Here is a 25350-nt window from a genome sequence, read left to right on the forward strand (position 1 = left end):
TGTTCGTGCAGTACCATTTTACTTGTATTTACTTCAAATGATTTGTTCGTTGTCCCTTGCCAAAACATCTGAGCTCATCTGTTTAAAAGTGCTGGGTGCCTATAACTGCTGCAACAGTGGCCAGCCAGCTTAGCTGCTTCCTACCTCACTGGAGCTCCAGGTCAAGCAGCTCGCCAAGCATCTTATTCTTGAATGCCCGGGAAGTGTAGGAAACTGGAAAGTGGATGGATGAGAGGAAAGAAGCTCTGGCTGGCCTGCAGCTTGTTTTGTAGGCCAGGCTGGCTTCAAACTCATAGAGATCCCCCTGCCTCTGCCTCCCAGAGCTTTGGTGTTTAAGGTGTGTGTCATCTTGCCTTTGTTTTTTTCCGTGTCTCTAAACCACTGAAGCTTGTATGTGTATTCTTTCTTTTCTTGCCCGTTTTTTCACTTTTTTTGTTTGTGTGTTTTAATTTTGTTGTTGTGTTTGAGACAGGGTCAGTTTGTTTGAGTAGCTCAGGCTGTTCTGAAATTCACTGTTGAGCTCATGTAGTCCAGGTTAGTCTTGAACTCACGGCAGTCTTCCTGCCTGAATGCCGGTAATAACAGGTACACAACACCACTCCTGCCTTTTGCTCAACTATTGGACAGTATTGAGATCCCAACTACACATGTCTTCTAAGCATTATATCACTTCTCTTAGCAGGGCATGATCAGTCCGTGCTCTGTTCTGCTTTGGTTTACCCTACCCAGGTCCTGAAAGATAGGGCTCTACAAGCTATTCTCTCTACTCTTGTGAATTAGAGTAAATTTCCTAACTACTCTGAAAATTGAATTGAGACAGGGTCTACACTGTAGCCCAGGCTGAGTAGCTTTGTTTTATATACTAGTTTTATTGTTTTCCTTGTTAACCATATTCTTGTTCTGATTTATGTTTCCAATGGATTCGTTCTGTTAGTATATACATATTTAGTGTTGTGTGTAAATTACTTTTCATTTCTTTTGTCTTCACAGCACTGAGTTGAAGCTGTTGGAGGAGGCGACCCTTTCAGTTTGCCAGGCTTTGGGTAAGGTGGGAAGGGACAGAAACCAGGCAGTTTTTAAAATTTTCTGTGAAAAATTTTAATAGTATAACGTGAGTCGAATTACCGTAGTAGTGTTATTCTTGATTATGGTGGTGGTGATAGGAATTCATTTGTTTCTTGGACTCCTTGGCGCTTTGTACAGTTTTGTCAGTGTGCCTTGTCTCTGTCTGTAGTGGATGTAGTGGATGCTCCTGGGATTTCAGGCATGGGGCCGACACCTAGCTTAGGCAAGGACCCTTATAAGGGACGACATTTGATTGGGGCTGGCTTACAGTTTCAGAGGTTCAGTCCATTATTTTCAACACAGGAACATGGCAGCATCCAGACAGGCAGGGAGCTGGAGGACCTGAGAGTTCTACATATTGATCCACAGGCAGCAGGAGGAGACTGAGTCCATACTGGGTGGAGCTTGAGCATAGGAGACCTCAGCGCCCACCTGCGCTGACTTACTTCCTTGATTCCAACAAGGCTACACTTCATAATAGCGCCACTCCCTGTGGCCAAGCATTCAAACACATGAATTTATGGGGGCCAAACCTTTCCCAACCACCACGGCAGACTCACATTAGTTTTTTAAAAGTATATTCTGCAGAACTCCATCTTTGACACTCTTGAGCACGTGTCAAGAGGCTCACACAGACACACAGTTCCCGGGTCTGATGAAGGTGAGTCCTGACAGCTCAGGCCGGTATTCTTCAGGGTTTGCTCTTCTGGTTCAACAGCTTCCATGAATCTATGTTTACATTGGAAACCCTTGGCCAAGAAAGTGACTGTGCACTCGTGGCTGCCGTGGTTTGAACTTTGCACCGAACATGTAAACCCTGTGAGCTTTCTTCAGCAGTAAAAGTAAATTTTGGACTAAACAGTCTCTTCTATTGAGTTCTTAGCTTTTGTATTCCAGAGACTGGCCATGATGTGTAATGGAGAATTTTTTACATGTACTTTGTTATTTCCAATAATTTCCTTATAGCTAAGAATTTGAGCCAGTAGATATGGATCTGTCCTTGAGAAAGTAATAACCTATAGATAGAAATATGTAAAATTGAGCCGGAGAGATGGCTCAGTGGTTAAGAGTACTAGCTGCTCTTTTAGAGCACCTGGGTTCAATTCCTAGCACCCACATGGTAGCTCCCAACAGTCTCTGGTGTTAGTTACAGAGGCCATATGTCTTCTGGCTTTCTCAGGTATACACATGTTGGAAAGATAAATGTGCAGGCTAAACACTCATTTATAAAACAAAGCAATACATTTTAACATTTAAAAAGAATATGGAAAATTACGGTAATATTGGTGCTTACCTTACTTCCTCTACTGTTTAGTTTGTAAATAAAATCTGGATATTTATAATTATGACCATCTCTTAGTCATTGTTCTTTTGCTGAGATAAAACACCATGACCAAAAGCAAGTTGGGGGGGGAAGGGTTAATTCAGCGTATGCTTGCATATCAGTGTTGATCAAAGGAAGTCAGGACAGCAACTTAAGCAGGGCAGGAACCTGGAGGCAGGAGCTGATGCAGAGGCCATGGAGGGGTGCTGCTTACTGACTTGCTCCTCGTGGCTTGCTCAGCCTGCTTTCTTAGAGAACCCAGGACCACCAGCCTTCAGATGACATCACACTCAGTGGGCTGGGCCCTCCCCCATTGATCAAGAATTAAGAAAATGTCCTTCAGGCCTGCCTAAGACCACATCTTATGGATGCATTTTCTTATTGAGGTTCTCTCCTCTGAGATGACTCTAGCTTGTGTCAGGTTGACATAAAGCTAGCCAGCACAGACTAAGAGTAGCATTCTCTCTAATTGCTTATTTTCTGAATTAGGCGTGAAATTGTAAGAGCGATCAGTCAGCAATTTCAGTGTGACATTTCATAAATGGTATGACATGCTCAGCATTAACTATTCACTGCCTTTCTTGTCTCTCGCAGTTGAGAACAACCCTCGGACAGGGAACCTTGCTGCACTAACTAAGGTCTTCCTTTCCAGAACCAGGGAACTCAGGCTTTCGGCCGAGTGTCAGAAGTAAGTTGCTATTGAGCGTCGCTGCGCCGAGCTTGGTGCCATGAGGAATAGTGTCCCAGTGCAGGGGATAGGCTGTGCCCTTCTGAAAACCCCTGTGGAGAAATTATTCTCTTTATTAAGAGAAAAAAGTAAAAGAGAAGTTTTTCTTTTAGGGTCTTAAATTGTTGGTGTGAGATTTGGTAATTTGTTTGATTCCAGCACTTTGGTTAGTTATTAAAATTATATTCTTTAAAATGATTAGTAATTATATAATTGTTTTTAATTCAGTTTTAAAATTAATCATTTATTTGTTTTGTAGCACATAAAATGGGCTTTATGGTGATATTTGTTTGCTCATGTTCAACCCACCATTACCCTCCGCTGTCTGAGGTTGTTAACATGAAAGGTGTTTCCTTCCGTTACCACTCCTCATGATTACTAATCTAGCTTAAATAGCCTCTTACTCCACATCTGTAGCTAATGGATCTACTAAATAGTGTACTAAATACTGGATCTGGGGATGTCTGATTGTTAGTGACTAGAGCATTGGCTTTGTTTGTAGCCCAGGCTAGCCCAGGCACTCTGGTGCTTTAAGCTTCCAAGTGCCGGGATAACAGGTGGGAACCACTGTGCCTGGCTCTTACAAAATTGTTATAGATATATAGTGTCTTTAAGATTATTTATTGCTCTGCTTATGAAGAAATATATCAAATCCAGTTAAAAATTTCTTGTCATTAATACAAATAACAGGCACTGTATTGTGTTGCCACAGATATCTCCCTTTGGGTACACTGTGTGCTAGTATGTGTTTTCTTTGTGCTACCGTAGTTTCAGCTTTCTTTGCTTCTACGTGAGCCAGTTATAGGCTAAAGACAAACAGTTATACCCATAGGTGCCAGAACCGTTTTAACCCAGTGCGTTTTGCTAAGGCGAGTGTGAGCTGAGGGAAAATGGAGGAGCGGCAGCAGGCTCAGTGCAACTATAAGGCACAGGCTGTGAAGAGAGAGCCATTCTCAGATGATGAAGACACAGCGGACTAGACACCAAGCGACCTTGTTTGTGATTAACTACTGAAGCTCGGGTGCTTCTCATCTCTCCTTTGCAGCCACATCTTCATTTGGCAGACACACAATGCTTTGTTCATTATTTGCTGCTTGCTGAAAGTGTTCATCTGCGAGATGTCTGAGGAGGAGCTGCAGCTTCATTTCACATATGAAGAGAAGTCCCCCGGCAGCTACAGTAAGTAGTCGCTCAAAGGCAGACCTTAGGATTAAAGTGGAATTTGGCTTAGTGGGAAAGGGTGCTGCAGGTCTCCCACTGAGGTCTACCAGTCCAGATAGGGAAGGGAGGGGGCACCCAATGTCAGGGAACAGAGTCAGATGGCTCCTGATCCAATTGTTAGGGGACCCACACGAAGCCCAACAGCGCAGGCCTGGCAGCCTGATGTAAGGAAGGAAAGAGCCTGTCCCCCCCCAACCCCCCCAGTCATCTGCGACCTCCACATGTGCACTGTGGCTCCTGTGCTCACACCTGCTCATCACACACACTCAGCATTTAAGAGCACGAACTTTGAAAACTCCGGGTTTCCTGCAACACCACCTATTTTCTTTCTTAAAGCAGCTCGCAGCAAAGGCATTCCTCCTTGACCTCTTTGTCCAGTCTTTGTTTTGCTGCTGTGACCAAACATATGACAGGACAGGGAGGAAAGGGTTTGTTTTACAGCCTGGGAAAGGGAGGAAAGGGTTTGTTTTACAGCCTGGAGTTTGAGGGTGCATTGCGTCGTGGGGGCGTGGCAGTGGCAGGAGCACGAGGCGGCTGTCACCTCGCACTTGTGGTAAGGAAGCCCAGAGGGTCCAGTGCTGGTGCTTGGCTGCCTTTGTCTTTCCTTTGCCTTTTATTTGGTTTGGTATCTCAGTCCGTGGGATGGCGCCACCCACTTCCTAAACCTAATCTGGAAGCTGTGTCACAGGCATGCCCAGAGGTCTGTCTCCTGGGTGACTCGAGATCCAGTCACCTTGACAACCAGTGTAAGCATCACAGTGTAAGCTACTCCTTGTCAGCCTGACAAACATATCACTTAACGCTTTTATTATTGTTGCATTTTTAGACTTATTTATTTTCTGTGTGTGAGTGTCTTGCCTCTGTGTATGTATATGTACCATGTGTGCACCTAGAGCCTGAGAAGGACTGAAGAAGGAATGGAGTGCCCTGGAACTAGAGTCAAGGATGGTTGTGAGCCATGATGTATGTCCAGTCCCTCTCAAGGGTAATAAGTGCTCTTAAGTAGTAGTAGTAGTATTTTTAAATTCACTTTACACTCCAGTCACAGCCTCCCACCCTTACATATCCATCCTTCCCATTGCCTCCTCCCCTTCTCCTCATACCCCACCCTGCAGGTCTCCCACTGAGGTCCTCCAGTCCAGATAGGGAAGGGAGGGGGCACCCAATGTCAGGGAACAGAGTCAGAGATGGCTCCTGATCCAGTTGTTAGGGGACCCACACGAAGCCCAAGTTGCATGTCTGCTACAGATGTGTAGGGGCCTAGGTTCAGCTCCTGCATGTCCCTGAAAGTGACCTTAACCACTGAGACATATCTCCAGCGCCTGTGTGTGTGTGTGTGTGTGTGTATGTGTGTGTGTACTGTGTATGAGTGAGGTGGCTGTGTGCACATTGCTATGGCATGCAGGTGAAGGTCAGAGGACAACATTTAGGAGTCTGTTTCTCTTTCCACTGTAATGTCTGGGAACCTAACTCACATCATCACTTTTTTGTGGCGAGTGCCATTGCCTGTAAAACAATCTGGCCTGTCCTCACATACGATAACACCTTTTTAGTCACAAGCTTCTATCTCTTACCTCAGTAGACATAAAGCCATGTCATGATGCAAAACACATTTGTTCCATCTTCAAGTTTCCATGGTATTTAATAGTTTCAGCACTGTCTGTCTAAAAGTCCAAGTTTCTTTTGAGACTGGAATTGGGACCTTAGCTGTCAGCTCCTAGGAAATCATGACAAGTTACTTAGTTCCAATACATATTGGTACATGGTAAACATTCCCATTCTAACAGCAAGGAGGGCAGCATAACAAGGAAAGATTGGACCAAAGTTATACAGAAACCAAGCAAGGCAAATACCAAATCCTAGGGCTCCATGTTTAGCATCTAGGGCTTACCCTAGATGGGCCTCCTGTGTGCTGAGATTAGAGGTGTTTTACAAATTACACTTAGTTATTAGTGTATGTGTATAGGCTTGCCAGCATGCCATGGCATATACATGGAGGCCAGAGGACAACTTGCAGGACTGGTTTTCTTTCTGCCATCTGTAGTTGCCAGGGAGTGGAACTCCAGCCGTCCGTTGTGCTTTGAACCAGGTGCCCTTCCCTGCAGAGCCATCTCACCAGCCCCCACCCCAACTCTGACTTCATCCCCAATCACGGCGTAGGACACAGGCAAAACGAAGCTAAGGTTCTTTGCCAGAATATGACTTGAAAAGCCTGTGTCCCACTTCCCGAATATTTGTTCCTATCTGAAATCTCATGAACTGAACTTGGCTTACAATAATTTAGGGATTTTTGAGCCCAGAGTTTCCTTCCTAAAGACCAGTTCTGAGAGCACAGACCATGTGGTTGAGCTTATCCCAGCAGCAGCCCCACTTCTGGTATCATTTCTCTGCATTAGTGCCTTCTCTTGTTGCCTAGGCTTGCCAACAGTTTAGGAGTACTGTCCAGTGCAGGAAGGCATGGTGGCTGGGCACATTCACCTGGGCACTGGCTGTTAATATTGCCTCCCACATGGTGGGATAGACCTCCTTGCCCCTAGTTAACACTGTCTAGAATCTTACAAACATGTTCTGTTTCTATATTTTCAAATATGTTCTGAGACGTGAATAGGGCTTTTATTCAGGGTTGCATACGCTAATGTTTCTATGCTAATCTTTATCGTTTGACATCAGTAGTACTCAAAACACAGTTCTACTTATTAAGAAAAAGACCATGTCCCCCAGTGGGGGTTGGAGAAATGTCTCAGTGGTGAAGAGTAGGTACTGCCACCTAGGGCCAGCAGTGGCAGTTCAGCGGGTGCTGAGGTGGCAGTTTCAGCCTAGGCTAGACCAGATCCTTGAAAAACATGAAACAATTCAACATAAATGTATCTGAAAATGATTATTTTCTTTTACTTTTATGAGGGTTGCTCTCAAGCACAGCAGGTTATACATATGTTCATCTTTGCTTTCTCTCAGAACTTTAACCTTGGATGTGCTGGGCATAGCTTGGTGTTATAGAACTACTGCCTTATAGGGGGGACAGCAGATTGGTGTTTCAGCGCTCTTACAAAGTCACGTAATGCAGAGCTTAGCTGAGTGCTCACTGCTTTGTGTTTGGAGAGCACCAGGAGAAAGCCTCTTGTTCCAGAACTCTGGGAAGGCTTGGGGACTGGAAGTGACAGGTGTCTTAGAGGCAGGCTCTCAGGGATGCTAGGAAAGGGCTCAGGCCGGCTCTCCTCAGGCCTCAGTTGTGAGGCTTCCCCTCCCAGTGTAATAGTGTGTGTTTATTTTCTGTGGGGCTCACTGGCAAGGCTCACCTCGGAGCTTCTTGGGAGCCTGTAAGAGCACAGGCTGAAAGCTCAGGAGTGAGGTGCCCTGACTCAGCTGACAAAAGGCAAGCATTGGGACTTACCCTCCAGCAGGAAAGTAGTGGACCCCAAACCAAATGAACAGAAAAGGAGTATGTTTGGTGTCCTTCATGAAGCAGCCAGGAGCCCTCCAGAGGGAGCCTGTCCACCCGCCCTGGGCAGGCTCCACCTAGGTACATGAAGCTTTCAGTCAGCCTTTGCCTCAGCAGCAGGTAAATGGAACCGAATGGTAGAGAGCAAATAACACATAAGAGAGCAATGTAAACCAAGGGAAAATAGTGTAAGACAGGAAGTTTGTAGAAGCAGACCTCAAAATCCTTAACTGTTCTCTCTAACACACCCACTTTCCTTTCTGTTCTTGGCCTCAGTGTGATTAGAGCTCTTAGGCATTACCCTTGAAATCCATGTGTTTGCCCTGCCGAGTTCCTGCTAAGCTTGTGGTAGCCCGCACAGGCATAGCCCGCATAGACTTAGGTGTTTGAATGTCTGGCCCATAGGGAGTGGCACTATTAGGAGGCATGGCCTTGTTGGAGGAAGTATGTCACTGTGGGCGGGCTTTGAGGTCTCATGTCTCCATGCTAGTCTCCTGCTGCCTGCCAATCAACTTGTGAACTCTTAGCTCCTTCTCCAGCTGCAGGTCTGCCTTACACAGCCGCATGGACTAAACCTCTGAAACTCTAAGCCAGCCCCAATTTAATAATTTCTTTTCTTTATTTTTTTATTATTCTGTCATATATCACATCATGACTGCAGTTTCCCCTCCCCCTGTCTTTCTCCCCAAGACTCATCAACCCTTCATTTTCCCTCAGAAAAGAGCAGGCCTCCCAGGGACATCAGCCAAACACTAGGTATCACGCTACAGTAAGAGTAGGCACATGCCGTCATATGGAGGCCGAGAAGACCCTCTTCTGTCTTAGTTAAGGTTCTGTTGCTGTGAAGAGACACCATGACCACGACAGCTCTGAGACGCTTTTGTCTGCTCCTCCTCCTCCTGGGTTGCGGTTTTTCCCCCTAAGGAACCAGCTTTGGTTTGTTTCCCTTGTCTCTGCTTTAACTAGACTGGCGCAGGTAACTCTGGCATTGGACACCAAGGATTGATGCTTTAAGAATTTTAATACAAAGTTTAATGATGTAGTTTGACTATTTATATGTAAGCAGTACAAAAGTAAATAAGTAAACAAGAACACCAAGCATCAACCCAACAATGAAAACGTGACTCGGAGGAGAAAGTCCGATGTCAGGGCAGCTTGTTCACCATAGATAGCAGGGCACCTTCTCAGAAATCCCAGAGAAGTGCCTGCGGGCACTCCTGAGCTGTTGTTGGTCTTTGTAACAGTTGTTGTCTCAGTGTCTTAGTTAAAGTTTCTATTGCTGGGATGAAACACATGACCAGAAAGCAAGTTAGGGCGGGAAGGGTTTATTCAGCTTACACTTCCACATTGCTGTTCATTACCAAAGGAAGAAGTCAGGACTGGAACTCAAGCAGGTCAGGAAGCAGGAGCTGATGCAGAGGCCATGGAGGGATGTTCCTTACTGGCTTGCTTCCCCTGGCTTGCTCAGCCTGCTCTCTTATAGAACCCAAGACTTCCAGCCCAGGGATGGCACCACCCGCCATAGGCCTTTTCCCACTGATCACTAATTGAGAAAATGCCTTACAGCTGGGTGTCATGGAGGTGTTTCCTCAACGGAGGCTCTTTTCTCTCTGATAAGTCTAAGTGGACACACAAAACCAGCCAGTACACTTCGGGATCCTTTTGTAATCCCTGGATCAGAATCATTTAAATTTGACTGTAAGTGCACTTGGTGCATAGTGGCGTCTTTTCTGTGTGACCACAGTAATTACAGACAACCAGAAGCATTGATGTGATTGGAAAGGCATAGTTCATAGCTCCTAAATATTGCGGTACATTGACATATAGATGTTTTATTTTTAGAAAAGAGTGAATTTGTTTCCTTTTCTTTTTGTGATTAGTTTATAACAGCATTTTAGAATGCTCATTAAAAATATCTGATACTTTAGAGTAACTCCAACAAAATGGGCAAAAACATAGACTTCACCAAGATTTTCTGAATATAGGTGTATAATAAATCCAGTTGTGTATGCTTCATTGTGGTCTTGGCTGGCCTTGGACTCAGCCTTCCTTCCATGTGCTAGGCTTGCCACTGTGCACCACCACGCCCACGGTGCGTTCTCTTTTGAAGAAATCAGTTTTTTCTGCCTTTCAGGCACTGCAAACTGTTTTTGAGGTATGTGACTGCCCTTCGTTAGGTGTTAGCCTTTGTCATTGCGCAGTGTACTTTGGGCAGCACTGAGGACCTGGCCCTGTCCTGAGGGCTGAGGAGCAGCGGCAGTTCAGTCTCTCTTCTTACCAGTGCTTTTGCTTTGTTCTTTTAATGATTTATTCTTATTCTCTGTGTCCAAGAGTTTTGTCTGCTGTGTATATGTGCATCGTGTGTCTACACAATGCCCGGAGAGGCCAGAGACGGTGAGGGACAGTGTGAGCATCCTTGTGGATGCTGGAAACTGCACTTGGGTCCTCTGCAGGAACAGCCAGAGCTCATAACTGCAGAACATCTCTCCAGCCTCCAGCTATTTCTTTTAATGAATGGTCCACATGTGTGTGTTTGTTTGTTTGTATGTTTCATTACTGATTTGCTTCTGATGATCAGTAAGGATCTCGACTTTTTTTGATACATAATCATTAGCTTAAATGATAAAAATTATCTAAGTCAAGAAAGTGAAAGAGTTAAGTCAGCTACTTTTAGTAACAACCTGGGGACAAGGCAGGAATTGGAGGATGAACTGCAAGTAGAGGGCCGACTGGGTGTGTAAGAGTGAGTGTGCGTGTGCTAAACGTGCTCAGCTGAATCGAGATCATGAAGGAGTAAGAACGCCACGAGAGTTCTTCCGGGTCAGGAGGCCACAGCAGATGGTGTGCTCCTGTAGCTGGCCTGAGGTGCGAGGGCCTCAGGTTAGGGCCATCCCAGGCTACACAGTGAGCTCCTTTCTCAACAAACAAAAACGAGGCTATATCAGAGAGGAGGACTGCGCAGTCAGAAAGACTCCAAGAGTGGGTGATTGCAGAAGGCTAGCTGATCTGCATTGGGCTGCTGATGCAGTCATCAAAAATGAAAATCAGAAAGAAGCATGTTGGGTTAGAGAGACGGCTCAGTGGTGAGAGCATTGGCTGTTGCTCTTCCAGAGGACCCAGGTTTGAATTCCAGCGCTCACATGGTAGTTTACAACTTGCAGGGAATCAGGCTCCCCTTCTGGGATCTCTGTGCTGCTCGTATACATGTAGGCAGACCGTGCGCATAAAATTAAAGAGAGGTAAATCAGAGAAGTGTTAGAAATATTGCACTCATTTTTTAATACATGAGTTAGAGCTAATGGTCACTCATCTTGGACACACCAGTAGACGCTGGTGAGAGTCTGCAGTCCTGTCACTCTGACTGCCTGGGTCTTGTCCAATCTGTGAACTGACCAGAGGCCGTCCTGTCAAGTGCTAGGATGGGAGGCAGCTTGACAGAAAACAGGGTGGTTTAGGAATCACCATCATGTGAGTTGTGATGGATGTGAGGGGGTGGTGGAGGGCACACCTATGGCAGCACTCTGGAGGGGTGGTGGCAAGAGAGCAAAGGGCGCCAAGTAGATATGAGAGTGTACACAACCTAAGGAAATCATCTGATGCCATGAGTGTCCAGAACCCAAACCAGATGTCACAAGGCTATCTATCCTCTGCCTTAAGCAGTTTGGAGGTCCCTTAGCTGTGGGCATTTGGGATAGAAGTGCTTGTGTTGGGATGACAGGTTACATCCTGTCCTTGCTACTTAGGATTCTCTGACCAGGAAAGCCTTCTTGTCTTTGGCTTTTGTTTGTAAGGAGGTGACTGCCTTCTTGTCAGGATTCATTCTGTCATCTGTGGATTCCAAAGGGGCCATGGGGCTCATCAGGATCAAGGGCCAGGTCATATGAATATTTGGAGGAGGGGAAGGATATAGGTCTAAATATCTTTACTTCTGGTAAAGCAGCTAAAACAGCTTTTTAAAAAATCGTATCTTTGACTTTATATACAATTCCATCAAAAGAAGCAATGTGAAGTATGGGAACTTTGAAAATTACTAACCTGTAGGAGCCTTAAGGTTGTGGGGTTTGCTTTTTTTTTTAATAATTTCTGTTGGTTCTTTGTGAATTTCCCAGTATGCACCCCAGCCCCCTCCCCTCACACTTGCCCCCACCCTTGCAACACCCCAACAGGAAAAGGAAATCTTGTTGTGGAAACTGCAGTGTGTCACAGTGGGTCAACAGTGTTCCCTTCTGTCCACACTCCTTTGCTTGCAAATGTTCACTCATTGGTCTGCCTCCAGGCCTCTGGCCTCTGCTATTCTGAAATAATACTGAAACTCACTGGGACTCCTCTCAGACATCCTGTTGTTGCCCTATGTTAGGAGATCCTGTTGTTCTGAATCTGTAGGACTGGCCCCCCATGCACTCCATCAGTTCATTGATGGGATCAGTGTTGGGGTAGGCCAATTGAAAGCCCTGGATCTGGGCCTCAGAGGTTTCAGCTGCTCTGTCTTCCAGCTCTCCTGCTCTCATACTTTTGGCCTGGTTGACTTGACTGTCAGCCCTTGCTGCCAGGACCAGCTCTACCCTGCTGCCCAGGTTAGGGACAGGGCCAGTTCTCCCTCCCTCATGACCCTGGTACCAGATCTCCCTTCTGGCACAGGTTGTGAGGGATGAGGGAGGGGAGGAGGGCACTCTCCCTCATCCATCCATGCCACCACACAGCAAGAGGTAGGGTTGGTTCTCCTGCACTCATGCCCTTGGGACCTGCCTACCTGCAACCCCCATGTCTAGGGCCAGCTCTGCTGTGCCCCCCAGGTAAGGTACAGGGCCTGCTCTCCCAAGTGCTGCAGCAGGTGAGGGCCAGGGCCAGCTCTCCTGCCTATAGTACATTCTTGTAATCTCAGAATCTGGGGAGTCTTGCCAGTTGAGGACTACACAGTGAGACCCAATCTTGAAAGCAAAAATAGAGCCAGTGAGCTAGTTAAGCAAGTCACACACTCCCGACAGCTTCTTTCTAACTCCGAAACTCACATGAAGGGAGAAGAGAAAACCAACCCCCAGGAATTGCCTTCTGCCTCTCACACATGTGCTGTGCCACACACACTGATACAAAAGGAAAATTGCGTGAAGTTGTTATTAAGGCTGTACTAGGTGATGACTTGTTCACGATCTGGATTTTATTCAGAGGTCAAAACAGTGTTTGAATATATGTAATAATACTTTTTTTCTTATTAGAGATGAAAACGTAACATCTCAGTAATTTCATCCGTTGTCTACCTTGTCCAAGCAAACCTTTGTGTGTCTTCCTAGGTTCTGACCCTGAAGATCTTTTGGAAGAATTGCTCTGCAGCTTGATACAGTTAATCACTGATATTCCACTCTTGTAAGTTCTGCCTGAGCCGGCCAGCCAGGCTTGTCTTCATTCTGCAATGAAAATGAGAATTGACCATGCTGAAGAGGGTGTGTGTGTGCGTGCGTGCGTGCGTGCGTGCGTGCGTGCGTGCGTGTGTGTGTGTGTGTGTGTGAGATTGATTGATTGAGAGAGAGAGAGAGCTGGGATCAGGCAGTGTAGGGTGAATTCCTTACTCACTTTCCTCTCCCCTTTTTTCTTTTGTTGAGGGTGTGTGTGTGTGTGTGTGATTGATTGAGAGAGAGTGAGTGCTGGGAGCAGGCAGTGTGGGTGAATTCCTTACTCACTCTCCTCTCCCCTTTTTTCTTTTGTTTCCTCCTCCTTGCTCCCTTCCACTCTCTCTTGTCTTTTTGAGATAGGGTCTTACCATATAACTCTGGTTACCCTAGAACGCCCAATGTAGACCAGGCTGGCCTTGAACTCACAGGCTCCGCCTACCTCTGCCTCCCGAGTGCTGGGATTAGAGGCGTGTGCCACACATGCCCAGCATGCCCAGCTCCTCTTATGTTCTGAGACAGGGTCTTCTGTGGAACCTGGACTTCTTTGACATGGCCGTGCTGTCAGGCCAGCCTCAAGATCAGCACTGTGGTTGCAGTCATGTGCCATAAAACTAGGATTTGATGTGAATACTGAGGATCCTAATTCAGGGTCTACTAAGCTATCTGCCCAAGCCCTGTGTAGAAGAGCTTGTAGGTTCTGGTATACCGTTGAAGGATTACACACTCACCTAATGCTTTCTATTTACACACTCACCTAATGCTTTCTATTTACACACTCACCTAATGCTTTCTATTTACACACTCACCTAATGCTTTCTACTTTGCCTGGTGTGTGTAGACTATGTCCACCTGTCTTGCTTGCTTTTTTGTTGCTGTGACAAAACATGATGAACCAGGCAACTTAAACAAAACAAAATAAAACAAAACATTTAATTTGGGGGTCGTGGTTTCAGAGGTTAGTAGAGTCTGTGGCCATCCTGGCAGGGAACATGGCCGCAGGCAGGCAGGCAGGCAGGCGTGGTACTTGAAGCAAGAGCTGAGAGCTCACTTTGAGACAACCAGAAGGTATCTGGGAATGGTGTGGACAACCTCAAAGCTTGCTCCCAGCAACACACCTCCTCCAACAAAGCCACAGCTCCTAATCCCTCCCAAACAGTTCCAGCAAGTGGGGGCAAAGCACTTAGATGTGTTTGAGGTTTGGGGCCCATTTTTATTCAAACCACACTGCCATCAAACAAGAATTTCCTGTTAAGGGAGAGTGATTAAGTCCTTCAGTAATAGTAACCTGGTAGGCAGAGATTATATTGACTTTAGTAAGAAGAGATCTTATAGGTCCATAAAGAGTTTGAGAAAGGCAAGTTGAACCTAGTCTACGTGGTAGGAAAGCAAACTGACCGCAGTGTCCTCTTTTTCCCTTGGCTTCTTGGTTTCGTTTTGAGACTGTTTTAGAGAGGACAGATTTCTTTTTAGAGTTCTTTGAAGCTAGCTGTGCTCCGTGAGATGTAGTTGGGGTCCTCCAGTGAGACTTGTTAGTGAAGTTCTTCCCAGGGAGCTTACTCAGTGACAGCCTTTTTCCTGAGTCCTGGAACATAGATGAGGTCTGAGCTGCACACCCATCTTGGCACCCAGTAGGCTCCTACAGGTTTTGCTTTGATGTCACTGAGCCCCGAAGCAAGGTCAACAACTGCTGTTCCCTTCCCTCATCCTGGACGTCTCCTATGACAAACCAAACCCTTAGTTGTTTGTGTGTTGGAACCAGGTTTCCATCGCCGCAGCTCAGTGCAGTTCCTATGTGTATAAGAATGTCTACTCGCTCTGAGCTGCTCACCCCTCCCCTAACGGATTCCCCTCTGGGATCCTTGTTAGCCGTTTCTGTCTTCATTGCCTTGCTAATACGCTGGCTGTGCACTCATGTATCGCGGCCTTTAGAAGGCTATGAACCTTTGTAATGTCTGTGACATTCGTCCATCACCAGACACTTTAATTACTTCGGAGAATTTACAAAATGGACCAACTGATCCTGACACAGAACCTTTCACGTTGGTCTTGCTGGTGCCATGTCTTGTCCTCCAACTTCAGCTCTCTAAGTAGCTAAGAATCCACCTATCTCCTTACTTACTGGGTGTGTGCATGCATTTGTACACACATCCATGTGTGGGCATGTATGTGCCATAGCATATGTATGGAGGTCAGAGGATAACTGTAAGAGTTAGTTCTGTCCTACCATATGGGTCCTGAGGACTGAACTCCAGTTATCACGTGTCCTACCATATGGGTCCTGAGGACTGACCTCCAGTTATCATGTGTCCTACCATATGGGTCCTGAGGCCTGAACTCCAGTTATCACGTGTCCTACCATATGGGTCCTGAGGCCTGAACTCTAGTTATTACGTGTCCTACCATATGGGTCCTGAGGACTGAACTCCAGTTATCAGGTGTGGTAGTAAGCACCTTTACCTGATCTGTTTTTCTGGTTCCAGAGATATATATTTTAAAGGAGTTACATATATTTATTAGACAGGGTCTCATATATCCCAGGCTGCCCTTGAGCTTACTGTATAGCTGAGAATAACTTTGAACTTTATAGAAAGTTGTTTTATATGTATCAGTGTTTTGCCTGCATGTATATCTGTGTACCATATATGTTCATTGCCTGAGAAGACCAAATGAGGATGTTGGACCCCCTGGAACTAGAGTTGTAGAAGGAGGTGAGCCACCAAGGTGGGTGCTAGATATTAAACCTGAGTTCTCTGGACGAACATCCAGTGCTCTGAACTGCTGAGCCATCTTCCTAGCCCCAACCTTTCGTCCTCCTTTTATCTCTTGAGTGTGGAGACCACAGGTCTGCTCCACCACATGCACTTTATGGAGTCTGCACCCAGGCTGCTAGACGTGCGCTCCACCAGCTGACCTCCCTCTGCAGCCTTGGAGAGGGAGTAGCTTCCAGATAAAGAAGTTCTTCAGTTTTATCGTCATGGAGTAACAAACACAGAGGGGTTTGTCCGAAACAGGCTGCTTGCCCCTGGCCCAGAAACAAAAGACAAGCATTTGTGAGCAAATAGGCTCTTGGGGATATTGTACATGAATCCATACTTTGCCTAGAGCTGGAGCGCTGTACCCTGCCTTGTCGTGCGTCGGTGCACGGTGAGCTGAGCTAAGTAGACTTGCCTGCTAGGGAAGGACGTGGGGATAGCTTCCCGCCACTGCCTTGTGACACACAGAATGGTTTGCCTGTCTGCCAGTTTTTCTCTTGCTTTGAGTAGAATTTTGATATTGCCTGGGGTGACCGTGTAAGCCCAGCTCACAGTCTCCTCCTTGTACCCACGTCACATGGTTTGCGCTGTCACTGAGGTACACGCCACCAAGTGTCACCTCACAGAACGCATGCATTTCAGGTCCTTTACTCCTTGCCCTGTCCTTTTCCCACTTGGAATATGGAGTATGAGGCGATGTTCAGATCACACTGAACTACGGGTAAGAGGCTCACTGCAAAGGGCCGTTCCTAGGAGCGCGGGCTGTCAGCAACATTGCTGGTAAGATTGCTGTGAGTGCGCTCTCTCACCTATATTCTATGTGAGAAAAGCAGTTCCCGCCTTGGTTAAGTCGCTGCTTAGGTTTCGGGTGTTTTTTCAGATTGGTGTAGAGAACTTACGTGCTCCCTGCTTTTTTCTAGCCATACTAAGCTAGATGTTTTATATGTTTTTGATCAAACTTTAAAATTAAATTGATATAATTTTAAAGTTAACTAGGTCAGATTACACATGCATAGAACGCTAGCTCTTGGGAGACGGAGGCAAGAAGGTGGTGAGTTAATGGATAGCCTGGGCTACATAATGAGTTCCAGACCAGCCTAGGCTACATAGTGAGACTCAGTCTGAAACAAACGCAAAATTAGGCTTTTAATAACATTTGTTTTCATTGCCAAGTGCCAACAATTGAATGTGTACAGACTTTAGCCTTTATTGATCATGTTTTGTTGAAGTTAGGGACTTAGAAGTAGTAAATATGTTCAGATAATAAGGAGGCTGTGAAGCAGTGAATGGACCAGCTGTGTGGAGGAGCTGACATTGTTGCAGTATATCACACATTCAGTGTTCTAATGTGTTTATACTTTTAAAATGAACTGAAACTGCACAGGCAGCCAGATGTCTTGTGTTATGTGTGCCCAGCTCGAAGCAGCTGCTGAAACAATTTCTTATGATTTAATGCCCTTGGACGTCCATCTCACGAGAAGGTTTGTCTTGGTTACAGTTTCTATGTGAAAGCAACTGCTGTGTAAGTGTTCCATCTACCCAGACTGCACTGCACCTTCCCGAGCACAGCCTGTAACTGAAGGAGGGTCAGCATGCCCACGGGACGCACTCAGCCCCTGAGCAACACACCCTGAACACGGCGGTCGGTCGAGCTGGACCGCTTCACAGTGGCTCTTGCTTACCTGTGTTGAGTTAGCAGGAGAATCGTTAGAAATCTAATTCTAGTAGTCATGGAGAATAAGTTCAAACTAACCTGAATCTTCCTTATGAGACTATATTAAATCAGCCTCTTAAAATTGAAAGCAAAGTTATTATTAAGAATAACATACTTAGATATATTATGTATGTATGTACCCATATTGTATATATATGTATATCTAACACAGCTTTCTGGATGAATTAGGAAGTTAAGGCATTATAAGCATTGAACTAAATGTTATAAAATTTTCATATGCCATGGTAGAATTATGTATTAAAAGGTTACAATAGGGTTTTTTTCTTTGTTTGCTTGTTTTTTTATTGCAGGTTTATTTTTATAGTTGGAGAGATGGCTCAGTGGTTAAGAGCACTGACTGCTCTTCTGGGGAAGCCAGGTTTGGTTCCCAGCACCTACATGCTGGCTCACAAATGTCTGTAATTTTAGTTTCAGGGGGGTACACTGTCTTCTTCTGGCCTCTTTGGGCACTAGGCTTACTCATGGTACACAGACATAAATATAGACAAACCACTTATACAGACAAGAATTAATAAAAAATAAAGATGTAGTACTTTGAGTTGTGTGTTGGGTAGGTATACCTGTGAAGTCCAGGAGAAAGTTTCAAAGGATGCTAGCCATCCATGCATCTGGAGTTGCAGGTGGTTGCGAGCTGCCCGGCATGGGGCTGGGAACCGAGCTCAGCTCCTCTCAGAGAGTAGCACTTAGCTGCTGAGCCTTCTCTTTAGCTCTCACAGGAGGTTTTTGTTTGTTTGTTTCTTAGAAAAATTTATGATGGGTTGGGAAATCCCACTTAAAACTTTCAGTGTGTAATATTTAAGACCTGGGTTATTGAAAACAAGTCTGACCAAAGCACAGTGTTGGTTTTGCAAGGTAGATGTTTAGATTTTTTTTATAGTATAGAATAGAGTTTATTCAGGGCATGGGGAGGGGAGTTAAGAGGGCAGTAGAGAGAGGGAGAGAGTAGAGAAGTAGAGGCCAGCATGACCACATGGAGAGACGGGGGGGGGGGGGGGGGGGGGGGGGGGGGGATGGAGAGAGGGGGAGCTAGAGGGCAAGAGGCAAGAGAGAGAGGAAAAAATAAGAGCAGATGTTTAGATATTTTCCCCACCAATTCTTAAATGATTTTATTAAGAGCTATGTGATATATTTTATAGCAGAAAAAAAAAAATCACTAACCCTGTCCCCAGGCAGTAAGTTTTAAGTCAGCTCTGTTACTGGCTGCTGTCTGAGTCCAGGCCCCAGTAGCACTAAGTGTAGTGGGTGGTCCTGTGTGTGCTGAGACTTCTGCATAGGGCTGCAGGCTTCACTCAGTGGCAGAGTGCGTACTTAATAAGAGAGATGACCCTGAGCTTAATCCCTGGCACAAAGTATTACAGCCACACCTCTAATTTCAGTTTTAAAACTAGCCACCACTCCTGTGACAGCATCTGAAATACATACTAATTCTCTCCTTGTAGAATATCCCTGTTTGCTCAAATAGCTGTTTCTAAATTTTCATCTTAATCGTTTGAACTTGTCAGCTGTTTTTATTAAACTTAGGTTCCACTTACAGTGCCGCCAGGTTCCTATCCAGGAGTCAGTCAGAGGAGCATGGCTTTTCCTTCTGTGTTCATTAGCGTTGCTGCTCGCCAACACCAACACCCATTTCACGATGGCTTTTGTCCTTGTCCAAGTGTCCCCCTCTGCCCCAGCAGCGCAGCACAAGGTCACGGCTTCTGTCATTTATTCACATGAAGTAGTAACTTGTTCCAACAGTAGTCTGTCCTAGGACATTTCCAGATGCTGGAAAGTTCTTGGGGTACTATGGCAGCCAAAACAGTGCTTTAGCTCACTCAAGTTGACTTTGGTTTAGCAATTGTGTAATGAAAATAAATCTTCTGAAGATTATACAAGGACTTCAGAACTAGAAAGATCTATTGGCTGAAAACACTATTCATTTTTAAAAAATCACTCCACTGAGCACGGTAGATCTTGGTTTCTCTCAAGTATCGGCCTCTTCAGACCCATTTCCCTGATGACTTGGCATTTAAGATAGTTCAATTAATATTTTAAATTTGGTTATCATAAAAATTAACATTCCTCAAGTTCCCTTTCTTCTTCTTAGCATTATGGGAAGTTAGAGAAGGAAATGACATCAGAGCTCACCCACTGCCCTTACTTAGAAGGAAAACCGAGCTCCGGAGATCCCTGTGCTGACGTGAGCAGAGCTAATAAGGAGCTGAGGAAGAATGCTCGCTTCCCCAGTTTGGGGTGAATAGTTCTTACAGCATGCTGTATCCCCAGTTTGGGGTGACTAGTTCTTACAGCATGCTGTAACGTGATGTGGGTGCTGATCACGTTCTTCATACGGTCTCATTTCATTTTTTTTTTTTTGGTTTTTTGAGACAGGGTTTTTCTGTGTAGCCCTGGCTGTCCTGGAACTCACTCTGTAGACCAGGTTGGCTCGAACTCAGAAATCTGCCTGCCTCTGCCTCCCAAGTGCTGGGATTAAAGGCGTGCGCCACCACTGCCCGGTGTGCTCAGATGCTAACAGGCAGAAGTTTGGTATGTCAGTCTAGGGTAACCTGCTTTTGAACAGGTTGATACTTTGATGTGAGGAGAGGCTCACTCATGAGAGCCATCAGCAAGCCCCACCCCAGGTCTTTGCAACCTTCCTCTTTGCTTCCATAACTGACTCTTGGTTTCATGAGAGCCATCGGCAGAGCCCCCCACCCCCAGGTCTTTGCAGCCTTCCTCTTTGCTTCCATAACTGACTCTTGGTTTTTAGTTTCTTTGTCCCTTCTTGGAAATTTTAATGTATATCACCAGTTAGGAGTACAGATCCCCTTTTACCTTGTGTTTACACCAGAGTGGAAAAATTCTACGATTGTTTCGAATCTTGCTCTGTTTTTTCTTTTTTTTCAGTCTATCCTAGGAGTCTTTGTAACCCAGTATTTACTGGTCTTTCTGTTTTAATTTTCAAATAAAACCAAATAAATCCAATACTTACTCTGCCTCCTATTTTCAAAGTAAACAGCTCAGTGGGTTTGCATGTATTCATCAGTTTGGTTTGTTTGTATTTATGTATAATGATAAGAAAATATAAGACTTTGTGTTGGTATGCGTTTTCAGTTCTCTTAGGTATGATGTAAGCATGGAATTGCTAGAGCACGTGGGACTCTGGGCATGCCATTTCACATCCCATAGTCTGTGGATGAAGGCTGCAATTTTTCTACCTCCTCTCTCATTCCTTAAAAATTACATAACCATATTTATTTATTACAAAGATTAGGCATTTCTTTCTTCCTTCTATCCATTTATCCATCCATCCATTCATTCATTCATTATATGTACACTGTAGCTGTCTTCAGACACCCCAGAAGAGGGCATCAGATCTCATTACAGATGGTTGTGAGCCACCATGTGGTTGCTGGGGATTGAACTCAGGAACTTTGGAAGAGCGGTCAGTGCTCTTAACCACTGAGCCATCTCTCCAGCCCTAAGATTAGGCATTTTCGATGTGAATTTATAGTATACTTTTTCAAAATTTGCCTATTATATTTCTGTTATTATTTTAATTTTACTAATAGCATAAACTTTGTTTTGGTAATGTTGAATTTTTTTTGTCCCTGGCTGTCCTGGAACTTGCTCTGTAGACCAGGTTGTTCTTGAAGTCACAGAGATCTGCCTCCCTCTGCCTTTGATCTTATGTTTATTTTATAAGATGGGTCTGAGTGTTAAAATTCTGCTTCTTCTCATAATAGAACAGAATTCTTAGGTATCAGATTTATTAACAAGTCTTTAAACTGTTTTATTGACCACTTAATGACACTAAATTTGTGCCTCCATATGTTCTGCCATTAGCAAAAAATATAACTCATATCTTTAATTTCGGGTATGCCTGGCTCATTTTTTCCTAGTTGTATACATCTTTCTCCTTTTTAAAAAGTCTATATTTCAAAATTAAAATGATTTTATTTTCTCTTTTCCTTTCCTCCCTCCAAACCCTCACCTACACTCTGGCTCCCTTTTAAATTTACTCACCTCTACCCACATACATACATACATACATACATACATACATACATACATACATACATCCCTATATATGTATATCCTGCTGACTCCACTTACTGTTACTTGTATGTATATGATTTCAGGGCTGATCACTTGGTGTTAGGTGACCAGTTAGTGGGTTCATCCTAGGGAAAGTGAGTTCTCCCTCTCTGCCAGTCCTCAGTCACCTGCAGGCCTTTGTCTGACTGAGGCCCCTGGGATTGTGCCCTTCCTCGTTAGCATGTTTGTCGATGTGCTTCTTCAGATCTTGTTTAGGCAGCCATGTTGTTGAGGTAGCATGGATGCCCCTTTCCTGTCATATCTAGGAGACACATCAGACAGCAGAGTCCCTTGTCCTCTGGCTCTTACAGTTTTCCTGCCACCTCTTCCATGATGTGTTCTGAGCCTTAGGTGCAGGGATGATGTCGTATCTGTTGTGGTGGTCTTCCACGATGAGTTGAGCAGTTGCGGCTTTCTGTTATGGTGTCTGTCTGCTGCAGAGAGAAGCTTTTTCGGTGAGGGTGAGAGCTAGGATTGTCTGACTGTCAGGGGAAGCTTTAGAGCACAGTTATGCTGGCTTAGTAAAGTGGTGGTGGTGGGTTCCCGCTAAGCCTCAGGACCGCACTTACTAGTCCCGGGTAAGTGGTGGTGGTGGTGGGTTCCCACTAAGACTCAGGACCTCGCTCACCAGTCCCAGGTACTCGCTGTTTCCAGGCTTCCTTTCCCTACTGTTGGGTGAGCCTTAACTCCCGCTGTTCCCACCGCATGTGAGTACCACCTTGGCACCTTTAGGGATCGCCTGTTGTGTTGGCCGTTGTCATGGTTCATCACAGCTAAGTAGGATATTAACTGTCTCTAAAGGACATGGCATTTAAACCTCCAGAACCAGTGATTGTCTACACTGAAGTGACAGAATATTAACTAAGAACATTCCTGGCTGAAATGAGATTAGACACATTGCTTAAACCGTCTCTCATGCTGTTTTGATATTTTCTTATGGTTTTAAAATGATTTGTTTATATTTACAAAACTTTTAAAAATGTTTATTTTCAGATTATGTGTATGTGCACATGATTATGAGTGCCAGAAGGGATCAAAGGTGAAAGATTCCCTGGAGCTGGAGCTGGAGTTGCAGTCAGTTGTGAGCCACCCGGCATGGTGCTAGAAATTAAGCAGTGTGTGCTCTCACCTGCTGAGTCATTTCTTAAGCCGTCTTGGTATGCTTTTTCCAGGACAGTCTCATGTAGCCAAGGCTGGCCTTGAATTTCTGATTCTCTCAAGTTTTGAAACTGCAGGCATGAGCCACCATGCTAGCTTTTCAGACACTGTATGTTATAAAACAAAGTCACCCCCAGTCGAAGTCTACTTCTCAGTGTGATGGTCCTAGGGCTCGGGGCTTATGGGAGGCCATCTCACAGGAACGACAAGAGCCATAGTTAGTAATTTTCTCCTCACCATTTTCCACCTCACGCAGCTAGAGCAAGAAGGCAGCTGCCCACAGGCCAGGAAAAAAGCTCTTGCCCCGGAACTAAATTGGTTGGCATCTTAACCTTGGAATGCCCAGCCCCTGGAATTGTAAAGAGGGAAAGTTTGTTTATGGTTATGTGTTGAGAAGTTCATATTCTCAATGACAGAGTCATTTCATAGAAATCATATAATAGCAGCTATCAAGTGATGAATAAAAATTAAAGTACCATTAAAAATAAGACACAAAACACATTGGATTAAACTTAACAAATATGTGCACAACTTAACTATTAGTAATTAAAAAATTATGATTAGTGAAATTAAGGAAGGCCTAAATAAGGAAGCCCTGAAATGATTTATGAATTGAAGGCGAATATACATGAGGTGGCAGGTCAATCTGTAGATTCAGTTAATTACATTTGTATCATCAGGATTGTTAGTAATTTTTTTTTTAAGACAGGATCTTGATATGGAATATAGGCTGACTTTGAACTCACTGTGTAGTCCAGGCTTAGACTGAATTCACACTTCTCCCTCCCTCTTCTCTCCTTGTGGGTTTGCAGGACTATGCTCCATGCCAGACTTGTCTTAGGGTGTGTGTGTGTGTGTGTGTGTGTGTGTGTGTGTGAGAGAGAGAGAGAGAGAGACAGAGAGAGAGAGAGAGAGACAGAGAGAGAGAGAGAGACAGAGAGAGAGAGAGAGAGAGAGAGAGACAGAGAGAGAGAGAGGGCACTTTGATCCTATAAATGGAAAGTCCGATATTGATTCCCTCCTCACTGCCTGGGAGACTCTCGGTGGGGCTAGGGCAGGGTGCTCGATTGTTTTGTTTTTTCCTTCAATCTGAAGACAGTGGAAAGTGTAAATACAGTATTTTCCTCTACCCTCAAGCTGGCAACTGATAGTTGTTGGAACCGACAGCATATTCTGCTGTGGTGGAGTGTGTCATTCACCATTAGCAGGCGGTATAAGCGGCCCATTAGGCAATGCCCCTAAGTACTTTTCATTGTCTCTGTTTTGACACAGCTGAAGTATCTGTGAATTTAAAGTGGGCTTAGCACTAAGAACTCTTGCTGTCTTGTGCAGACCAGTATCCTGCTTTATCTATTAACTATCCAGTGAAGTGACTGGGAAAGAAAAGAAAATCTTAAACTAGCTCACTTTTTATGTTAAGTACACTGTAGCTGTCTTCAGACACACCAGAGAGGGCATCGGATCCCTTACAGATGTTTGTGAGCCACCATGTGGTTGCTGGGATTTGAACTCAGGACCTTTGGAAGAGCAGCCAGTGCTCTTACCCACTTTGCCATCTCGCCAGCCCTGGGGGTGTTTCTTATATGCCATATTCTATTTAAATGGAAACCTAAGTGGACTCCGAGATGCTCTGCTGCTCTCCATCTGATGGGAGAGCCTTGTAAGCAGGCAGCGGCAGATGCAAAGCCCTGAGCTGGGCACATGCTTAGGTTTCTGAGTAGGCCTGTCAAACTGGAGGTGAAGGGGCAAGGGCAGGGGTGCTCTGTTAGAAGTCCTGGAGTCTTGGAGGGTGGGCTCGGGCCTCTTTCCTAAATGAGGTGAGTAGCCACTAGTAATCATAATCCCTGTGTAAATATTTTCCAGCTGGGAGCGGTGCATAGTGAGGTGGAGGAGGAGGGGCGAGGCAGGACTATGATTTGGGAGGCTATTTTGGGTTGCATAGGGAATTCAAAGGCTATAGATTTCACTGTTGGTGTTAATTTTTTCTTTTGCTCTGTACCAATACATGCGCTTGGAAATAAGTCTTTTTTTGTTTTTTAAACTTTTCTTGTTTACTTGCTTGCTTTTTCTAAGAAGAGTGTCTTGCTATAGCCGTGTCTAGCCTGGAGCTTTGTGTGTGGACCAAGCTGGCATCGTTTCTGGAGTGGTACTTTTGCCTCCCTACCCACAGGCTCTTCTGCCCTACCAGGCGGGGCATGGGCAGGCAAGCTTCTCAGATGCTGGTCTCCAGCACCCTCTGTTCCTTTCCTTCCCTGGGTGACAACAGCAGGTGGCAGTGGCGGGCTGATGGAAACAGTGGCGAGTGGTGCCCTCTAATGTTACAGCCCCATGCCAGTCTTGTGTATAGAGACTCTTAGCCTCACAAGTCCTGTGCTGGCCTTGGTATCAGGGCCGTGGCTTCCGGCAGAAACCAGTGTTAAAGCCGTTATGCTGCCGCCCGAGGCCCTGTGCCCTAACACTTGAC

General features: G+C 45.2%; 1 protein-coding gene across 3 annotated transcripts in view; it reads left to right on the plus strand.

Moving 5' to 3' along the window:
- Dym (dymeclin) overlaps positions 1 to 25350 on the plus strand; it is a 265175-nt gene that overhangs the window by 31506 nt on the left and 208319 nt on the right. For all 3 annotated transcript variants that reach the window (XM_031366051.1, XM_031366049.1, XM_031366050.1), the window contains exons 3-6: positions 991 to 1043; positions 2984 to 3077; positions 4162 to 4295; positions 13065 to 13137. In XM_031366051.1, coding sequence (XP_031221911.1) covers positions 991 to 1043; positions 2984 to 3077; positions 4162 to 4295; positions 13065 to 13137 — 354 coding nt within the window. The remainder of the gene's footprint in view (positions 1 to 990; positions 1044 to 2983; positions 3078 to 4161; positions 4296 to 13064; positions 13138 to 25350) is intronic.

This window comes from Mastomys coucha, unplaced genomic scaffold, assembly GCF_008632895.1.
Source record: "Mastomys coucha isolate ucsf_1 unplaced genomic scaffold, UCSF_Mcou_1 pScaffold13, whole genome shotgun sequence".
NCBI classification, from domain to species: Eukaryota; Metazoa; Chordata; class Mammalia; order Rodentia; family Muridae; genus Mastomys; species Mastomys coucha.